This window comes from Berghia stephanieae, chromosome 4 (assembly GCF_034508935.2).
Source record: "Berghia stephanieae isolate SIO BIC M18660-M18661 chromosome 4, UCSD_Bste_1.3, whole genome shotgun sequence".
NCBI classification, from domain to species: Eukaryota; Metazoa; Mollusca; class Gastropoda; order Nudibranchia; family Aeolidiidae; genus Berghia; species Berghia stephanieae.
The window spans coordinates 53,062,801-53,084,132 of record NC_088363.1 but is presented as its reverse complement, the minus strand read 5'-3'; the positions used below and the strand labels follow the sequence as shown (position 1 = coordinate 53,084,132).

The following is a 21,332-nucleotide window of genomic DNA, read 5'->3' as shown; positions in this document are numbered from 1 at the left end:
TGGATGTCAAAAAAAAATAATTCTAAGTTGTATGGGTTAGCGAATCAATTACTGTATTTTTTTTTCAGAATTTGATCAATTTACAAAATTTTACTATTTACTTGTTCCTTGGAATTTTGATGGATGTTGTCTGCAAAATTAGCTTGTTTATCAAATTAAAGAAAGATTATGTTTTTTCTAAAAATTCCATTTTGCGTCATTTTCTGATTTTCTAACATTCATATCTGGATTATTTTCCATCAGATTGTCTTCAAATTTGTCAGAATCTTTCGTATGATGGGTTTTGCATCATGATGGATTTGGCTATGGGCTAAACTAAAATTTAGTAGTTTGAATTTTTAAATTGGATTTTTTTCCTGTCGTTTCATGAGTGCCATATTTTCAATCGTAATCTAAAAACAATTCTTTAAATAAATTTTTCAAGACTTGCTAAACCTATCCATCATGAGGTTGCTCTTGCTGTAGGAAACATTGTGTGTAAATTTGGAAGGTATCCGTTGGGTTTTGGTGCAACACTGTAGGAATTTTTTTTTTGGGGGGGGGGGGGGGGGGGGTGTTGGCGTTTGGTCTAATTTTAGCCTATATTGCCTCTGGCATTGAAGACATTGAGTTTTTTTATATAGCGCAATATCCACTAAATGTGCTTAAAGCGCTTTACAAGGGGTCCCTGGTCAACAGCAACATTTAACATGTTGGACAGGACATGATGCCTGTATGGCGATATTACAATTCTTTGGACAGAGACAACACTGACTGTTAACGGCCAGGTACTCATTTTACACCAGGGTACAGTGAGAGAATGTGAGTAAAGAGCCTTTAACAAGAAATCACTCGAACCCAGGACCTTCCGATATGAAAGCAAGTGTCATACCATAAGACCACATTGCTGCACATTTAATTTTTTTTTTGGTGTGTGTTCGTCATCAAATTAGACCTCCTACCACCTAAAAACAACAGGGGAATACCAATATTGGCATTGCAATAAACAAGGATTTTTGACTATAGGTCGCCCTTTTAAGGTGAAATATTTCCTAGCTCAGATGGTTTGTTTTAAGCGGACTGTAGTGTGTTCCACTGTGGGGTTTGTTTTTTTTTTTCATAAAATTGTATTCACTGTCAGTGGTGACATATAATTTTAGTGCCTAGTTTTGATCTCCATTACACACTATCCCTACCACTACCACCAGTGCTTTTACCGACTGAGTCCTTATCATCAGGGCTATTACGCACTGAGTCCCTACCACCAGCGCAATAAGCCACTGAGTCCCTACCACTAGTGCTATTAGTATTAGCCACTGAGTCCCTACCACCAGTGATTTTGTAGACATTGGGTCCCTACCACCAGTGTTATTAGCCACTGAGTCCCTACCACCAGTGATTTGTAGACATTGAGTCCCTACATCAGTGCTATTAGCCACTGAGTCCCTACCACCAGTGCTATTAGCCACTGAGTCCCTAGCACTAGTGCTATTAGCCATTGAGTCCCTACCACCAGTGATTTTGTAGACATTGGGTCCCTACCACCAGTGTTATTAGCCACTGAGTCCCTACCATCAGTGCTATTAGTCACTGAGTCCCTACCACCAGTGCTTTTAGCAACTGAGTCCCTACCACTAGTGCTATCCAGCCATAGAGACCCTACCACCTGTGCTATTATCCACTGAGTCCCTACCACCAGTGCTATCCAGCCATAGAGACCCTACCACCAGTGCTATGAGCCAGTGAGTCCCTACCACCAGTGCTATTAGCCACTGAGTCCCTCCCACTACCACCAGCGCTATTACTATTATTACTATTAGCCATTGTCATTGAGTCCCTACCACCAGTGCTATGTGCCATTGAGTCCTTACCACCAGCGCTATTGGCCTTTGAGCCCCTACCACCAGTGCTATTAGCCATTGAGTCCCTACCACCAGTGCTATCCAGCCACTGAGTCCCTACCACCAGTGCTATTTGCCATTGAGTCCCTACCACCAGTGCTATCCAGCTACTGAGTCCCTAACACCAGTGCTATTTGCCATTGAGTCCCTACCACCAGCGCAATTAGCCATTGAGTCCCTTCCACCAGTGCTATTAGCCACTGAGTCCCTACCACCAGTGCTATCCAGCCACTGAGTCCCTACCACCAGTGCTATGTGCCATTGGGTCCTTACCACCAGCGCTATTGGCCTTTGAGCCCCTACCACCAGTGCTATCCAGCCATAGAACCCCTACCACCAGTGCTATCCAGCCACTGAGTCCCTACCACCAGTGCTATTACCCATTTGAGATAGAACAAAATTGACGTCACTCAGCTCTTTATTATCGTTTTTAGCCATTTTTTAAATGATTAGTTCTCATTGATTGTATTCAAGACAAAACTATAAAAGGTTGAGGTTACACATCGATTAGTAGAGTGGTATCATCAGTTTTCCCGAATAATTCCAGGTGATGGGGAAAAAACATACGGTTAAAAAAGGTTTTGACGAAATATGCAGTGAAGACATGCGAAGGCAAAATATGCCACCGCACATAATAATAAATAATCTACCAATCCTTAAGTACGGCTAACTAAGCAATCTACACGACATTAAGTACGGCTAGCCTGCCAGTCTGGCTGTCATTAAGTACGGCTAGACTAGTAGGCTAGACGTACTTAAGTACGCCTAGACTGTCAGGCTAGCCATTTAAAAGGAAATTGAAAGACCAAAATAATGATACCAAAATATCTGCGATATTCCTCTTTATAACGAAGTTATACATCTTTGATTGAACCCCCCAAAACGCGAACGGCAATTTCCAGTCACAATTTTCCTATGGGCGAGTTGGGTCAAAATTTGACTGCCACTGCTGCTGCTCACTAAACTGCCTATATATAGAGGATGTAGGAGCTTTCGGAAGGCCTCCCATAATAATAAATAATAGTTTTTAGTAATAAATTGTAGTATTAGGTCAATAATTGATGAGATTGTCATCACTCTCACTCAGTTCCAAGTACATAATTAAAGTAAGGGCAAGGGAACCTCACCACTTCTGGGAAACTGTTGAACTTCACTCTCTTCGACGAATGGATGAGATGACAGCTGGGTAGGTGTATTCAAAATGAAGAACGCTTTTTATTTGACACTTAGTGTAGTCTGAAGTAAAATATAAGGCTCGGTTTAAGATTCTCAACACACTGTTTCCCTCTTTCAAAGAAGCCGGCCTCTACACAGACAAATCAAAACAAACGGCACGGAACTCCACCCTTTGTTGATGAGGAGGAAGCATCTAATTTCGGCATGTTTTAAAAGTATCGAATACAAATAAAAAAGATTAGCAATAATATTGTTTGAATCTGCCACTTGGGAAAAATTAAAACCAGGATAAATATTAAATTAATAACTTACTTTCAGTTTTCAGTTCTAATTGAAATGAGCAAGCGAGTAACAAGAAAAAATACGGCGATCACTCTTTATTTTAGAAATCAATTAAGGCCATAATAATCGTGGTTGAATATAAAACTCGTTTATTTGATTAATTAGTTTCATAATGAGTACGAGTAAAGAGGCATCGTTTCATCCTAGATCTCAATTTTGCCATCATCCATTGAATCAAAATATAACACTTATAGTATCTATAAATATTGCAACTTCAATTAATTGCACTACTTAAATCAAAAGCATTTTCTCAAGCTGAAAAAAAACAACGAAATATTAAAACTGGGAAGTTATTAGTTATCAATGAGAAAGAGAAAAGTTAGCAGGAAACGAAGAACGAATTACGAACCAAGAATTATAATAAGGAGAAAAAAAATTGATCAATGATAGATAAATCTTGTGCAAGAAAAGAAAGATGGACTCAACATTCCTAAGTTTTCTATTCCTTTTGTGTGTAGGAGTGAGCTTATGTAACAACGAGCTTTACGATGTTTTAGGCATTAGCAGAGGTGCCAGTAGTAAAGAAATCAAACAAGCCTACAAAAGACTTGCAAGGGAATGGTAAGAATAAGAAGAATCAAGTTCAAGAATTGGCCCTTTGTCAACTGACAAAAATACAAGCCTATTTAAACTTAAGTCTAGACTTAATTCACTTTAGTAGTGAGCTAAAAGTTTGAAATATGGGGCTTAAACTGCTCAGATAAATTTCTCGATTATATTTTGGAAATCAGCAAGTAACCTGATAATACTGATAAGTCATCCTAAGTCAAAGTCAAAGTCAAAGAGAAGGAACTGAATAACTGAGAATGTGTGGTGGGGCTGGGGATGGGGTATCAGTCTATATCAGATACAAGAGAGGTCAATTCAAATTTTATAATATAGGCCATCGAAGTGGCAATTCTAACTGGAGTCTGAATATCCCATAGTCATAGTTATTCATTCAGACTCAAATTTCAACAATAGTGCCCAAAAAGAGGGGGAGGGGAAGTGGGCAGAAGGGGAAACTTAATAACTAATATAGAAATAGAAGAAGAGTTCTGTAAAGTATAAGGACTGTTACCTGTCTAACAGTAACACAATAACTTTTTCTCGTCCTGATTTTATTTGGACATATATGTTGTTAAACAGCGTTTCCTTTAGAGACCACAGTTACTTTGACTGACTTTTGTTCTTTTTAAAGTTTTAACTCTTTTCTTTTTAATTTCTAACTGGACTTCCAAATGATCGAAATAAAGCAGGTTTAGACTACCTGTTGATAGCTAGTATACCATTTATTGTTATTTTCATTTGCATCAATTTTATGTAATTATCAATAATTTAAAAAACAAACACAAGCTGTACTGCCATGGGAGACTATTCCTACTGAGTAAACCCACTTTTTAACCAGAGCACCTTGCATCACCCTCCCACCCCCCCCCCCCCCCTCTCTCTCTCTCTTTCTCTCTCTCTCCTCTCTCTCTCTCCTCTCTCTCTCTCTCTCTCCTCTCTCTCTCTCTCTCTCTCTCTCTCTCTCTCTCTCTCTCTCTCTCTCTCTCTCTCTCTCTCTCTCTCTCTCTCTCTCTCTCTCTCTTTGAATAAATTGCAACTGAAATGAGGAAGGCACTTTTTCTCTATATCGACTGTGAGCTACGGAAATTGATTATACCAGTTATTCTGATTTCACAAAACATCCACAAAAAACAACCCAAACCCACACGCACACAAAATGTTTTGTGTTTAATATAATAAAGATGAAAGTATTATAGGGACTTACATTATTGGAGCCCAATACAAGGCTACCAACTCCACCCAAACACATACACTCAGATTTTCTAACTTTTCTTCTTTCTTTTTCCTTTATTTTTAAAATTTTAAACAAAAATATCTTTTTTTTACATTGAGAAAGCTACCATCTTAAAACTTTCTTTCTGTCTTTGCCTTGGAATGAGATTACTTCGTTATGTCTCTCTCTCTCTCTCTCTCTCTTTCTCTCTCTCTTTCTATCTCCCTCTCTCTCTCTCTCTCTCTCTCTCTCTCTCTCTCTCTCTCTTCTATATAATATATATATATATATATATATATATATATATATATATATATATATATATATAAATAACAGTAGAACTCGGAAATAGCGAGTTCGACGGGTCCACTCCTGATTACTCGCTATTTCAGAGTTCTCGCTATTCCCGAGTTACCAGAAAAGGTCACTCGGCCGTACAAAAAGATGGAAAGACAATGTGTGTGTGTGTGTGTGTTTGTGCGTGTGTGCCGCAAATGACTGTGTGTGGATAAAGTGGGGTGGGGGCGGGGTTAAACACGGCCTTCGTTAACTACGTAATGATGGTCACGGGTTGAAGTTGATCCACCCCTAAAACCCACCCCTTCCATTTCCATCAAGATTTCATGTGTGTGTGTGCGAGTGTTTGTATGCACTAGGCATGTTCAATGAGGTAAGCAAGCGCATCACTCAATAACTGACCCACTGAAATGATGGTTCCACGCTCCCTTCTCTCGCTGATCGTGTCGTTCGTCGCTGACCGATGCTGCTAAGTGAGGCATGTTGACATGTTGGCTGCCAGTGCTTACCTCACGCGTCGTGTGGCACCACATTGACCCCACCCCCAATACACGCACACAAACACACGCACCCAACCCCCACCCAAATTTGTTTCTCCTCCTATGTACTACAACAGACTAGGCTACTATGTAATATTACTTGTAACGAGAAATAAGAAAAGGAAAGAAGCTAGGCTAAAAATATTTAAATCACCCTTGTCTGTTGTTTTGCTTTACTTCGTTCGAAGTCCTAGGCTGGGGCAGGAAATGCTCGTTATTTCCGAGTTGACCTCTTTTTCATACTCGCTACTTTCATGCTAATTTTATTGACTCAAATAAGAGAAAAAAACGGGGATTTAGATTTTACTCGCTATTTCCGAGTTCTCGCTATTTCCGAGTACGTTTTTTTCATGTTCTACTGTATAGTCTTCCTCTCTCTATATCCTCTCTTTTTTCTTTTGGTTTCTCAAAAATACTGTTATTCATAGTCCCTTTTGTATTCTAGGCATCCAGATAAGAATAGAGACCCTTCAGCCACAGACAAGTTTACAAAGATAAATGAAGCCTATGAGGTATGTAAATCATAGATAGTCATTAGTAATGATAGTTATCCATGGGATTCCTCTCTTCCTTTCAGTTATTATTTTTATTTTCAGTTTTCATCCCATTAAAAAAATTCACAATGTAATTATCTGAAAGCTCTTTATAAGCAAGCTTAGAAAGTGGCTCAAATGGTGCAACAAATTATTTGCAGTAGATTTCACATTTTTAGGTAACTGAAAAAAATAATTACATTTGTATCGATCATCCCCGCATTGTACTATGTTTACCTGGCACAGGAATCCTTTGTTAAATCCTCAGAATGTTATATGGAATCAAATTTGCACTGCGAATATATGCACAGTACAAACGACCCCGAAGACGATTTATTTAAACCTGCTCTCATTTAATATCCAACACTATAATAGCCAAGAGGGAGATTCGTGTATTCACTGAATTTTAATTGCCTTTCCGCCATAATATCATAAGATATCGTTACCTAGACATTCCACGAAGGAATATAGATAATTCATCAAACAAGATGTCTGATATCAACAGGAATCACCAATGTTGTTCAAGTGAGCAAATTGGAGGTTAATACTCTTGCCCAAGGAAAAAAACAAAGAGCAAAAAAACAAAGTGCCTGAAGAGGGGCTGGAACCTGGGACCTTCTGGGTCACAGTGCAATGCCTTAACCAATCGGCCACTTCGCCCAATTCATTGAATTGTGTTTGGAAATGTTTGTAAATTCCTGTGTAATCAGACAATGTTTGTCAATGTAGTGCTTTTTATTCTAACAATATCATGAATGTGCATTACAAGTCAAAAGATTCTAACCTCTCTACCTCGTCCATTGCTAAATGGGCTCAAAATAAAAATCTTATATCTTCCTTGGTTTATTTTATTTGTTTTTATTTTTTTTGATACTGTGTTATAAGATTTTCTTCAAAGTTATTTTTGTGTGATTTGTAATATTGGCTTATACTAGGAAACTTTTTCTATATTTTCAGACTTTAAGCGATCCTGAGAAAAGAGCAAACTACGACAACTATGGATTCACATCTGCTCAAGATCGTCAACCAAGGCACCACCCTGGAGGTGGTTTTCACCCTTTTGACCAATTCTTCTCAGGGGGATTCGGTCATCCTTTTGGATTTGGTGGTGGAGATGGGAATGGGTTGGAAAAATTTCATATTACTTTGCGGTGAGATAGTGAAGATTAAAATTTTGCGTGTTCCTAATATACCTACTAAGTTATCATTGTTCTTGGAGTTGTAACATTTTACAAATATGTACAGGTATTTAAGCATATAGAATACTACAATTGTGAATACGTTTTACTAGGCAAAGATATACGTGTGGTTGATTTTTATCTACACCATTTTTCGGAAGCAAGCTGTAACCAGATTGTAAATCTACGCAAGTTTTATGCCTTCATGAGGAATCCATGATTGTAGAACTTGTTTTAAAAAATATTGAATTGCTAACACATGTGTTACAACCTTAAATTTTTCAATGAAAATAGGAAAGCGGTTTAACCCATCACATTTACCAACACTTTAATATTTTTATCATCTTTTTAAAAAAATCTTTTGACATATACCTTTTTCATTGCTTATACTTATATTTGTTCTTTTCATGTCTTCTTCAGAAATTTTGAAAGCAAGTTAAATCCTCAGTCCTACCAGAATCCTTGTTTCTTCTATGTCTACGCAGACTTTTGTTTCAGCTGCATGCGGATTGAACCAGTTGTTAGTAAATTTATAAATGAATTGGACAGTATAGGTAAGTGAGCAGTGTTCAGTATGTTGTTATAGATGGCAATTCAAAAATTGTTTATACAACTTAAATAATCTTTGGCATCAGGGCTATTCTGTTGCACTCTACTGACACTTTTCCTTTTTTATTTTTTTAAAGAAAAATTTTGGCTAAAAGTTTATAATTTGATATATTGAAGAATTAAAATTAAGATGAGATCCCCCACTTTTTTTGATTCTTAAAACTGAGACCTCAAAGAAGTCTCAAGGTTTACGAATTATTAACAAGATTTTATCATTATGGTGGTCCTGATGGCTCAGTTCGTAGAGCACTCACTTTTCACACAAAGGGACTGAGATGGATCCTGGGTAAAGTCTAGCTTTTTTTCTGACCCCCCTGTCCACCCAGCAGTGATTAGGTAGCTGGGTCTGTAAGATCTGGCAGCAAGTACTTTGCGATAATCTAGGGTCCTACCCAAAGGGTAGTAAGAAATTTCTTTATTGTCTGTTTCACGCTATAGAAACTGAGATAATCTTCAGCTCCATGGGCTGAATGATTCTGAAGGACTTCTTATGATCATCTTAATTCATTGATGTTAGAAATTTTAAAAAATTCTGATCATAATAATAAAAGGGCATTTTGTTTGTGTACTGCATTATAGTTCTATATCTGCAGTTTTAACAGGGCATTTTCATCATCAGATCTGTTCTATTTGACACAGCTACACTACCCATATAGAGCCTAATATCCATTTACACCTGGGTAGATATGGAGGTTTTAAAAAAAAATTCTGATAAACTGAAAATCAAAAGAAATTCATTCACATGCAAGAAGGACAAATATACTTTACTACTATTTTATTTTCTGACAAGGTCAGAACTTAGCATAAAATCCCCCCCCCCCCTCTCTCTCTCTTTAATTCTCTTTCTCTCTCTCTCTCTCTCTCTCTCTCTCTCTCTCTCTCTCTGACAGACAGACACACACTTACATATGCACACATTTCATTTCAAATTCTAAGATATTCTCGTTACATTTCTTTACACAGGTATGTGCGTGGGTGTGATTCATTTAAGTCGCTCTAGAGGATTGGCCAGTCACTTCCACATCCACTCCGCTCCAACTCTGATGGGGCTGGTGTCAGGTCGTGCTTACTTCTACAAGAGCAACTCCATAAGTTTCAATTACCTCCGTGATTTCATGCAAGGCTTGTTTCCATCTTACACTATGACCATGGTATGTATTGGAATTAGATAGATATTTTAAAGCTCTATGTTGTTCAAAGCATTCATATTATTTCCTCATATGTAATGTAATACTTAATTTATACAGTGCTCAGAATCCACAAAGTGCTCTATGACGCTATACATACAAAGAAATGCTTACTTCCCTTATCAAGCCATGGGGCACATAAGGCATTTACTAAAGACTAAAGACTTCCGTTCTTATTTGTCAGCTGCATGAACAGCGATGTTGTTCCAGGATATGCCAGCATCTTTAAGCTCTTTATCCATGGATCTTCTCTAAGGTTTCTTTTGGCTTGCCTCTTCACCTTTTGCCATCAGCTACCTAGCAGATTGTTATTCTTGGGAGAGCAGTTGCCTCCATTCTGGCAACATGTCCTAGCCATCTGCATCTCTTTATTATTTTGGCTATGCTCAGTCTATCTGTCTTTTACAAGACAATAGGTAACACAAAAAATAAATACTACTACTTTTCTGAATATGGATGTTTGTGACACACCTTCTCTGAATGGGCATATATCAGAATGAACCAGATAAAAAGACTGAGATTTTAAGTCAAAAGGATTATGATAAGAAAATGTAAGTTTTTGAAGTGTGAAGAAAAAAAATCTCACTCTTTTCAATGGTGGTATTTGACTTCAGCCAAATTTTAGACATTTAGCTTAAAATTCAATTTACCGTTTTGCGACAGTTGGTCACATCTGAAGTATCAAAAATGATACAAACAATCTTTTTTAAGCTGCTGGGGCAAAGGAGTCCAAGTTTATCCTGGTATTTGTTATATGATTTAATAGTAATAATAATAATAATAATAATAATAATAATAATAATAATAATAATATAATAATAATAATAATATAATAACAATAACAATAATAATAATAATAATAATAATAATAATAATAATAATAATAATAATAATAATAATAATACAAGGTATTTTCTGTATAATTACGGAATTCAGTATATGTTATAAGCCCTCAGTATATTTTCCAATCACCTGCTAAACGGGAAAAAAAGTAAGAATATACTATCTTTTTACTGGAGTCCAAAGCTCTGAAAGGGGTCGGTTTATAATATCTTTTTACTGGAGTCCAATACCCTGAAAGAGGTCGGTTTATGTGTTTGTGTAAAAGTTCAGTAAATCTTTGCCCCCTGAATTGGCAATCCTTATAATAGTAACAGCATTTCTGTTGCGCTTTATGCCAGGGCCTCAAAGCGCATTACATAGATCAGTTGCAAAATATTTTCTGGTTGATAGATACCCTTTCAAACACATTTCACATGATATGTAATGTAGACTGTGCTGCCTCTCTAAATTCTATTTTTTTTTTTTGGATAGAACTGAATAGATAGGAATAGGACCCATACAATAAATTCTAAGCTATTGATCTGAGATTACCTTGTTGATTAAAAAAAAATTGTATGTATGTGTGTGTGTCTGTTTAGTGTGTGTGTGTGTGTGTGTGTGAGAGAGAGAGTGCGCACCATTTGGAAGTGATGGTTGTGCTGGATGAAGAAAAAATGTTTACAAATTAATGTTCCCTTTTGATGAATAAAGTTCATTTTTATTCATTATATCTTTTTTCAATTTTCTGATTCCTTTATCTTTAACCTCTCAACATTTTCTCTCCCAGTTAAACGATGGCAACTTCAAATCGTTCTTGGATGGCTGGAAAGACAACAGGGTTAGGGCTGTTTTCTTTGGGAAAAAATCTGAGCCTTCACTCAGGTTCTTGGCCCCTGCCTTTTTCCATGCAGAGAGAGTGGCCTTTGGGTACGTCAACACCGATGGGTCTGATGTGAGCACTATTCTCAAGAAGAACAACATCAACAAATACAGGGAATCTCTCTACATCTGGAATGAAGAAGCTGAATCACCCACGGCTGCCATTTCTGTAAGTCCAAAGAGAAAGAAATATATATGTGAAAGGTTATTAAGTTTAAACATTTTTTTATTTAACTTGAATTACCATTTTTGGACATTAAAGATGTTATTAAGTGTTGTATAATGATAATGATAATAATAAAAATAATATAATAATAATAATGATAATAATAATAATGACAATAATAAAAATGATAATAATAATAATGATTTTATTATTATTATTATTATTATTGTTATTATTATCATTAACATTATCAACATTTTAAAAATTCTTGTTATTTTAATTTTATCAACATTGATGATTATTGTTGTTTATTATGTATACTACAAATTATTTGCTAGGCATCTTTTTCATTAATGCACCATGCAATGCATGTCACTTCTATAGCCAAGTGCTCATTCATACTCGAGTTAAGTGAAGTAATAGGTGTCAAGGAAATAACATTTGTGCCAGGGATTTTTGCATCATTTTCATTCATCTGGTCACAGACCACATTCAACATTACTTGATTTTACTTGATACGGTTGATCATAGCCTCGGTCATTCTAAATTGTTCATAATTCTTTTTGATCAGATGCAGCAATTATCTCGTTCCACCATTGATGAAGTTGTGGCTTCCAACAAATTTCTATCTCTTCCAAGACTCTCCTCACAGAAAGTCTTTGAGGAGCTCTGTCCGGAGCAACCCAAACATAAAAAACAGAAAAAGTAGGATATGCTTTATTTTGTTGTTGTTTTAAAAAAAAAAATACAGTTTAAGTTGTGTTATCATTCATATTAATCCTCTCTGCTTTTTAATAAGTTATAATTGGTAGATGATAGCTTTGAAAAAATGTGTGATGATCTGGCAAAACCCGTCAGATGTCGGAAATATTTGAATCCCATATTTTTACATATATGAATAGAGGTACCATTTCTGGACAAAATGTAATTTGAATCTTGTAATTATCTTAACCCGTTGCTTGACAGCCCATTCTCAGGAACTTTAATCCCAACAATCAAGGACAGGGAGATAACTCTGTTGGAAAATTTACCACAGGTCACAAAAAAACAAAACATTTTGCCATCTCTATTAGTGGGATTTTCATGATTTAAATTGTGTTCGGTAGAGGAACAATTTATCTACATTTTGACACCAAGAAACTTATATGTTTGGCCTGAAAATGCCGAACAATCCTCTAGTTTGACATTGTTTAGGATGTCTGAGTTTGACCATTCTGGGGTTGGTTCTGGATCACTATTTTCATCAATATCGGGTTCTAATGATGTCTCTTCCATTTCAAAATTATCTTCAATGTCCAATTCATCACCAGAATCACCACAAACATCATCATCATCGTCTGACATGGTTTCAAGAACCAAAAGAATTTAGGAAATCAATGGCATTTTCACTTCGTTTTTTGGACTAGATTGAAAAAAATCGTCACCTCACTAATAATTGTCAAAATTGGAAACAGTAAAAAGTTACTTTCATTTTCATTCTTCTCATACTTTCGGAAATTCGCATTTTTTATATACTAATGTATTTTCCCAATCAAAAAGAGCTTCAAAACAAAGCACTAGATATGGGGAATCACTGGTCACAACCAGGCGTTCTGCCATAATTGAGGTTGGAAATCAGTGGCCGCATCGGGTGTTCTGTCAAGCGATGGGTTAATTAGGGCTGAAGCTATTCACATTTGAAGGTCAAAAATTAAAAATCGCCTTTAAAGACAAGACATGTATTTTTATTACAAAATGTTTAAAATACAGTTACAATGTCATTACAACAACACTTGCACAAGACATCCATACTCAAAAATAAAAAAGAAAGCCCTTCTATAACACAAACCAACGATTTTGACTTTATTTCCCCATTTTGCCCTTCTTGACAATGCAACTTGATACTTTGAGAGGAGGATAATCTTGTGTGGCTTCATCCCATCTGGCTGATTGCTCTCTCAGTATTCGTTATACTAATACTAGTTTTAAGGACTCATTGACTCAATTGTAGCTTGTATTCATGTGCACTGACTTGCATTCCAAAGAATGAACAATGAACAAAAAAGAATGATATGTAATATGTTGGAGTTTGGGAAAATTTCTCAGGTTCTCAGCGCTGAATTGAAATCTTCTAACTGAGAGGCAGGTTTTAGGTCCATTTTGAAGGTTTTTCACATCGATAGAGCTTAGAAAATAATCAAATTTAATTATCTATAAGCTTTAAATTGTAAAATCATTTTGTGAGAATTTAGTTGGATGGATGATAAAAATGAAATGAAAAAACGAAAATCATGCAGATAACGATTTTTTACCTGCATTTACTCGTTTCTCAAAACTAGCTCGTGTGACATCCCACATGTTTTGCCAAATCAGTACACAATTTCGCATGCTTTATATCATTTTTTTTATTGATGAGAGGGCAAGGCTGGCCCAATAGCTCAGTAAAGCACTTAAATATCAAGCTATGGAATGAAGTTCAGCTATGGTTTTTTTTTTTTTATCTAACCTCTTTTGTCACACAGCTGTTGTTTGTTAGCTTGACATTAGACCTTGCAGAAAGCACTTTACCAGTGGTCTTTACAAAAGTTACTTATGATAGTTTCTAACCATTAAATGCTACAGAAACTGGGATAAAACTGGCTTTTGGGCTTTGTGCTTTAAAGGACAATTTTTATTCTTTTAAATCTACTTATAGCAATTTTCTAAATATATGGTACAGTTAATGGGATGATAAGTTACTTCCTTTACATTTCAAACCTCTTTGTCCTCCAGACTGTGTGTTGCCTTGCTCACAAGAAGGTCTGCCAATCATGAAGTGGCCAGTTCTACCTTCCGCTCCTTGGCTCAGACCTCTAAGTTCTCCTCAGAGTTTGTTCAATTTGCCTACATCTATGAAGATGTGCAGCAGAGTTTTATCAAGGCCCTCGCCAAGGGCAATGAGACCAGATCTCATGTTGTTGTTGAGGTAGGAAAGAAAATTGTTTTTATTCCAGCTTTTCATTTGTTTTTTCACTTGCGTTTTATTCTTATCATGTTTTAGTTTATTGTAATAAAATTTTACCAAATTATCATCATCATGATGAACATCGACATCAACTTCATCATCATCATCATCATCATCATCATCATCATCATCATCATCATTGTCATCTTGCATTTGACTTCTTTTCTTCTTGTTTCTTTGTTATTTTATTTTTGGTAATTATATTCTGAGCAAGCTATCAGTCTTGATAATCATTGTTGATGACTTGCCAACAAACCTTAAACTTGAATATAAACGTGTCTGATTAGGTCATCATCTTTTGGAGATTGGACTCCCGCCGTGTGCAATATGAGTTCCTTGAGCAGGGTTGGAGTTTGGATCCTGAATTGACCCCGCAGTCACGCAATGTTCTGGAGAAGAGGCTGACCCAAATCCTTGAGGGAGACAACTTACTGCCTTACAGAGCCATCATCCCAGAGTTTTACAACGAACACATGCTGGTGAGGAAAAGATTTATAAAGGGTTTTGCTAATGTAATTAATTCAATGAATGCCCAACTTTCATTACTTTTAATCATTTTGTAGTTGATGAAGGGGATTCTGATATTAAAAATAACATATATATTACACTCGCTTCGTATTTTCCATTCTTTAGAGGATTTCATGAGAAACTTAAAGACATGTATTATTGACATTTTTATTAGATGAAGAAAAGGTAATAAAAATTTGATTTAAAAATTAAAAGATCAAAAGACTGGAGCATTTATATAACACAATATCCCTAAACATATTCAAGGCACTTTACAGTTACAGGGAGTCTCTAGCTGACAGCAACACTTAACATGTAGGATGAAACATCGCCTGTTAGACGATATTACAATATTTTCCAACAGATACAAGGCTGTTAACGGCCAGGTACTCATATCTGAGTACAGACAGTGAGAGAATATGAGTAAAGAACCTTTTCCAAGGACTCAACTTTGCCGCAAGTAGGACTTGAACCGTTGGCTTTTCTATCCGAAGACAAGTGTCATACCACAAGACCACATAGCCACACATCTTCATACATACCTTTTCAGATTTTTATGATGATGATAAGGCTTGTCTTCTAAAATAGCTCAAAAAGTATTTGATATTTTGTCTTGATATGTTTATCAAATATTTTAATAAAATTATTTGCATCTATCATAGTTGAGTTCCTCCATCACATTTATTCTATTCAGAGTTTGTTTACAAGAATTGTTTACAAGCTCGGAGACTGGTCAGACAGAGCCTATTACTACTTTGTCAGGTATGTTGGATAGGCTTAAATTATTATTATTTTCACTTTAAGGAAAAGCATATTATTTGTGAAAAGAATGATTGGCATGCATTAAATGTTTTTATTTCTATGAATCACGAGGTTCCAATATTTGCTAATTAGCAAATTTCTATTATTTCAAGTCCATTGTTATATTCCTCTGCTATGGAGATTTGTTTGGGGTCCAGGCCCTCAGTAGTATCTCTGCATTGTCAAAAATCACTATAAATAATGCAAATAGCTAAGTTTCATCAATTTAATTTTATCTTGATTCAAGGGCCATAAAGAAAATAGTAAATATAACATTCATATTCGTTTGTTTTCTGCATTAAATTTATTTTTTTATTATTTTTTTTTTATACTGATAAAATGGTCTCTTCTTATTTTTTACTTTACCAATAGTTACGATGGTATGACTGTCATCACAGCAGTGGCAGCCATTGCATTTATGGGCATGATGGCTATGAGCATGAGGAAACTGGCTGAAAGTGAGGCTGAGCAGATGAAGAAGGAGAAGATGGCCAGACAGGCACAGAAACGGCCACCTTCTTGGTAAGAGGAAGTTATTCATATAATAAAAATGCTATTTCAATCTTGCAAATTTTTTATTTATTTATTTTTATTTTCCCGAATATTTACTTCAATAAGATTTTGTTTGATTTGAGAAAACTTCACTTTAAACGATCTGTTAGTGAGATTCAGAGTTAACATTAAACTATCTGTTGGTTGTAAGCTTTTGAACAATGTTGAAGGCTTTCAAAGTGCACAACAGCCTTTCGCTATTAGAAAGGCACCATCAATTTTATAAAATTTAATGCCCATCAACAATGGTTATCTCTTTGCTGAGTCAGTTGGTTTACATGAGGAAAAAGAAGAAACTTAAGTTATGTTTTCATTATCAGAAATTCTGGCTTATTTCCATGCTTTTCGTTTTTTCTGATTGCTGTTAATATGCATCCTTTTTTTTAAGTATCACAATTTTTATGAGTTTTCTAGTTCATTACTAAGAAATATTTTGAACTAATAAAGGGGATAAAATTGGAAAGAAGCCTTTGGTGTAAGACTAAAGGAGTCTGAAAATTAGATGTAAATGGATATAGAATTCATTTTATAACATCCCTCTTCTGTGTTAGATATATGAGCGTTACATTGTCCACGAGATTGGATGGCCTTTGTGGCACAAGTGTCCAAAATTCAGGAGGCCTGAGATACAATCCCTAGTCGAGGATGCTTTTAAAAGAATTTATTTTAAAATTGTGTTTTTATTTCTGTATTGACTGGCATTAGAATATTCACAACACACGTTAGAATAATAAGTATTGCTGAATGTCGATCCTAAGCATAAAATCATTAATTATTTGATTATACATATTTTGACCTTCCAGCTCCCAGGATAATCAAACAATTCACCTGTATGAAATCAGATCAGAGACATTTGCCAATCTCGTCTCTGAAGCAGATACCGGGTTAACGATAGCAGTCCTTGTAGATGAGACATCAAAAGAAAAATTACTGAGGGTATTTGCTGAAATCATGCAGCCCTATTCAAGGTATATGTTATTCTAAATTGTTTTTCCTCAATTAATTTGCACCTTGTTGTATTCCTTAATGGAAAATAGAAAATTTTTTTGACATGAAAATTGTGAATGATACTTTTTTTCCTGAAAATATTTTTTGAAAAACTTTGGCTCCTTCATACATTATCATAAAATGCTGTCAGCTGGACATCACCAAGTCAGATATATAGATAATCTATAGAGTATTCACTCTTGTGGACAGGATTCAGCCTTGTAGTCTAAATGAGTAAAGATTAAAAATACCAATTGTATTACTATTAGCTTATTCACCCCATCACCTCACCCCCATTTCTGAGTACATTTAGTCAGAATCTATTTTTAATCAAAGATAGTTTTCAAAACAAGTGAATTATTTCACGCCCATTTAAAGGCAATTGTTTTCTGGTAATCAAGGTTGCCAATTTCCTATATTCAGTATGTTTAAGGAAAAAAACCTCCATATATTTCCCAATCATCTAGTGAACGGAAATAAGTAAGTACATAATGTCTTTTTACTGGAGTTCAGTGTTTAAATAGGGGGTTCAGTCAATCTGTTCTCATAAAAGTTCAGTAAGTTTTTTCCTTCCAAATCGACAACCCTGGGGAATGCCATCAGGAGTACAGTATGATATATGGAATGTCTATTATTATTGATTAAAGGAATATAGAAGTATATTGTAGTCATGCAGCTTTACTATTTCAACTCTTCCAGATACAGTGGTCTTACTTTTGCCTTCCTCCAATTGGAGTATTACTTAGACTGGTACCGCCATCTGTTGGAACTCAGTCTGGATTTTAAGATCTCTCTGGAATCCATCAACAACCGCAACTGTGTAGGCACAGTGCTGGCCTTAAATGGATACCGTAAATACTACTACATCTACCACCCCAAACGTGCCAGGAAGTAAGTTTTGTGTACCAAAGTAATTTAACTTTTTATTTTTTAAGGACAAAGAATATTTGAACATATGTAATTCATTTTTTAAAAATGTTATTGTCGGAATAGACTGCATATTACTCAGAGTACATAGGTGTGATACCAAATGAAAATAATAACAAAATGAATAAATGTTAGATCTTTATGATCTTTCACCGACATTTAGATCATTTTAAAAGATTTAAAAAAAACATCAGCTCTAGTAAACAACTCAACATAATATCTACTCATGCATTCTCACATTTTCTCCTATTTTTTTATTTTTTTTGGACTCACTTTGAGAATCAAAATTCATTTTCTTTGTTTAAAATACGTAAATTTAAATTTAAAGACTCACCTAAAAGAAGCTTTAGGTTAAAAATGTATATAATGATTATGTGAACTACTCTTTCTGTCCTGTCATGAGCTGAATATTTTGGCTTATTGAATAAAGTCATATTTAGTCGAGAAATTCAGCTTTTGATAAATTTATAAAAAATCTTGTTGAAATGAGTACTCATTTAGCAGTCCTTGTTCAAATCATGAAACCACCACCCATCTCTTTGGAGAAGAGTTCAAGGCATGTTTTTGTGTTAATGATTTTTTACTACGACACAAGGACATTCCAAGATGATTTTTTCTTTGTGTTTATTGATCCTTCTCATAGGGAATCCCGATAACCTAGTTGTAAGAGAGGACTGGACTCACAATAATGGTATAAATATCGAGTCCAGTCAAGAATTTTTCAGACCCCTTAGTCCAACCAACAGTGATTGGTTAATTATTAACAGGGATGGAAAGTAATTGTTTCTGTCAATTTAATAATCTAAAAACCAGGATTAATATTGGATATGTCTGCTTTCTTTTTATCATTTGAACCCACAACTTGACCAAAATTTGGTCGCAAGTTTGAGCCCAGGCAGTATGCTCTTTGGGAAAACATTTTGCAAATAGTTTCCTCTCTCCATCCAGCAGTGATTAGGTAGCTGAGAATCTGATAGATCTTATTGAAGGTATTTTGTGGTAGACTAATGTCCAATGTAGAATGTGACACAGTTTTTACTGCCCTTTAACATTTCAGAAAACCAGGATAAACTCCTGTTCCACGGACTTTATGGCCTTGAAGGAGGACATTTTTTATATTCTTTTTTTTTTTTTTAATGGATTGTTTCTTTTTAACATGACTGATTTGATTTGTTTTCCAGATGGATGAGAAAACATCATGGTAGTAACGTGACAAGAGCTGTAGGCTTCGGGGACTCTGATTCAAGTGATTCAGATGAGAAAGGGTCCAGAGAAGAAAGCATTCTATTTTTAGACGAGGTTTTATCAGGGCTATCCCTCTGGTTGGATCGTGTTTTTGATGGGTCTGTGAAAAAAGTGCGGCTATCCTACTGGCCTGAGATGAGATAATGACAGGTCACGCTTTGTCAGCTTGTGTGATGACACGATGTTATATATGTATTATAGTGAATTGGATTTATGATTATGTGTGTTATTGGATTGCATGCTAAGTGTTCTGTGTCCAGTTTCCATTACTTGTTTGCTTGTTTGTTTGTTTTTTTGTTTTTTTTTTTTGATTGGGTGTGAAAAGCTATTTTTAATATGAAAATGTAAATGGGAGTGGAATGTTCATAGGCTTAACTTCACAGTTTAAAAAAGAAAAGTTGGTTTGTATTAATTGGGTGGATATCTTAATGTAACATTGTAAAAGTGGATTAGGGCACTGTGATTTGGTGGTACAAGTATTAAGTTTCCATCCCATTTTTAGTTAGAATTGTTTGTTTTTTTTTTTTGTTCAAATTTTACAGTAAAATGTATGAGGTCAGAGTGAAATCAGCTCACAAGTATACTGGGGCAAATTAAAGAAATGCTTTGTATTGAGTTTATGACATAGTCGATTTATATGATATTATGTTGAAGAATCTTGGACACAAGAATTTAAATTCTTAGAGAATTCAAGACGCAGGAAGAATGTTTTCAGTATGATAAACATATTTAAAAAAAAAAAAAAATCAAATCAAGCGAGACAATCATGTTTGATTTGTGACAGTTTTTATTCATTTGATTTCACTACCTTTATGTTAATAGTATGTTCAGAATTATACAAGATTCGGATAATTTGATCCAAGGTCTAATTGCATTTATTTGTTGTTTTTTGGGGGGTTTTTTTTTGTTGCTTTTTAAAAAAATGTGTTTAAAACTGGTCTTTGCCCTTTTTTTTTCAACCCGAGGTACCTGGTGTTGGTTAGAGTGAGGATGTGCACTTTTTTTATATTTAAAAAAATTTTTTAGCAAGGTGTTAGATCAAACTGCGATTTGCTGGATGTTTTTTTTTTTTTTCTAAATTTTTTTTGCCAGCCATAGAGTTGAATTGTTTCAATTTCTATCACTGCCAAACAAAAGGTAGTTAGCCTTGAGTTGTTGTCATCGTCACTGGCTGGCCTTTTAATTTAAATTTTATTTTCTTTTAAAATTATTTTTACACATCTAAAATGGAGTATATATGATGGTATCTCAAGATGTATTTACTCTCAGCCATGGAATAAGAATGATCCTCTTGTATGAGGAATACTCTCAAGATGTTTATTTTGTCCCCCATCAAATTGAGTTGGCATTGAGTAATTTACTTGCATTTTTTTGTTTTTTTGAGGTCATAATTTATTTAAAATTGCAATTGATTTTATCTCAAGGCCTATCTTCAAATCAAAACATCAACCATGCTTATTGGATAATTGTCCTGATCAGTCCATTGTAATAAATAAATAAATTAATCTCCTGCCTTTTTGTTACGAGACTTACGAAATCAAAGGAACCTATACAGCAGATTTGCATTTGAGGCAAAAGTGTAGTGAGACCACTGCCAATAATAAGTCTTTTCTTTTGCATACTAGAAAAACTCAATTCCTGCCTGTTCGCTTGAAGATAAGTTTGCCACTCTCTTGACTATAAAAGTCAGTTAACTGTCTTATTTTTTAAAATTACGATTTATCAGAATTACAGCTTTGATTAGGCCTATTCTTTTGATGTAAATGTTATTTTCTCATTAAGCCTTAAAAGGACATTTGTCAGGAAATAGGTAAAGGCGTGTTTGTTATTTATTTGTAATGAGAAAACTTTTACCATCACACATCTTGATTTTGTTGTCCACAACAGATTCTTTATTAAAGTTGATTATCAGTTTGTGTATTTTATATTATCAAGACAAGTATTATATATATATATATAT

The 21,332-nt window shown here is 35.0% G+C and overlaps 2 protein-coding genes across 4 annotated transcripts in view; one reads left to right on the top strand and one right to left on the bottom strand.

Annotated features, from left to right (window-relative positions):
• LOC144970811 (ATP-dependent RNA helicase DDX19A-like) overlaps positions 1-3,436 on the bottom strand; it is a 30,895-nt gene extending 27,459 nt beyond the window's left edge. For 2 of the 3 annotated variants that reach the window (XM_078910842.1, XM_078910844.1), the window contains exon 1: positions 3,369-3,436. The gene's annotated coding sequence lies outside the window, so the exon portion shown is untranslated. Of the gene's footprint in view, positions 1-3,007; positions 3,323-3,368 lie in introns of those variants that run through there. The other variant, XM_078910843.1, reaches the window with a different exon arrangement.
• A 49-nt stretch (positions 3,437-3,485) lies between these two features.
• Positions 3,486-21,326, top strand: LOC144970810 (dnaJ homolog subfamily C member 16-like). Its single transcript, XM_078910841.1, has 14 exons — positions 3,486-3,959; positions 6,442-6,508; positions 7,487-7,680; positions 8,128-8,261; positions 9,280-9,467; positions 11,113-11,373; positions 11,942-12,075; positions 14,122-14,314; positions 14,641-14,832; positions 15,555-15,622; positions 16,034-16,183; positions 17,017-17,181; positions 17,900-18,091; positions 19,309-21,326. The coding sequence occupies exons 1-14, from the start codon at positions 3,814-3,816 to the stop codon at positions 19,514-19,516; spliced, it is 2,292 nt and encodes a 763-aa protein (XP_078766967.1). The 5' UTR covers positions 3,486-3,813; the 3' UTR covers positions 19,517-21,326.
• The last annotated feature ends 6 nt before the right edge of the window (positions 21,327-21,332 follow it).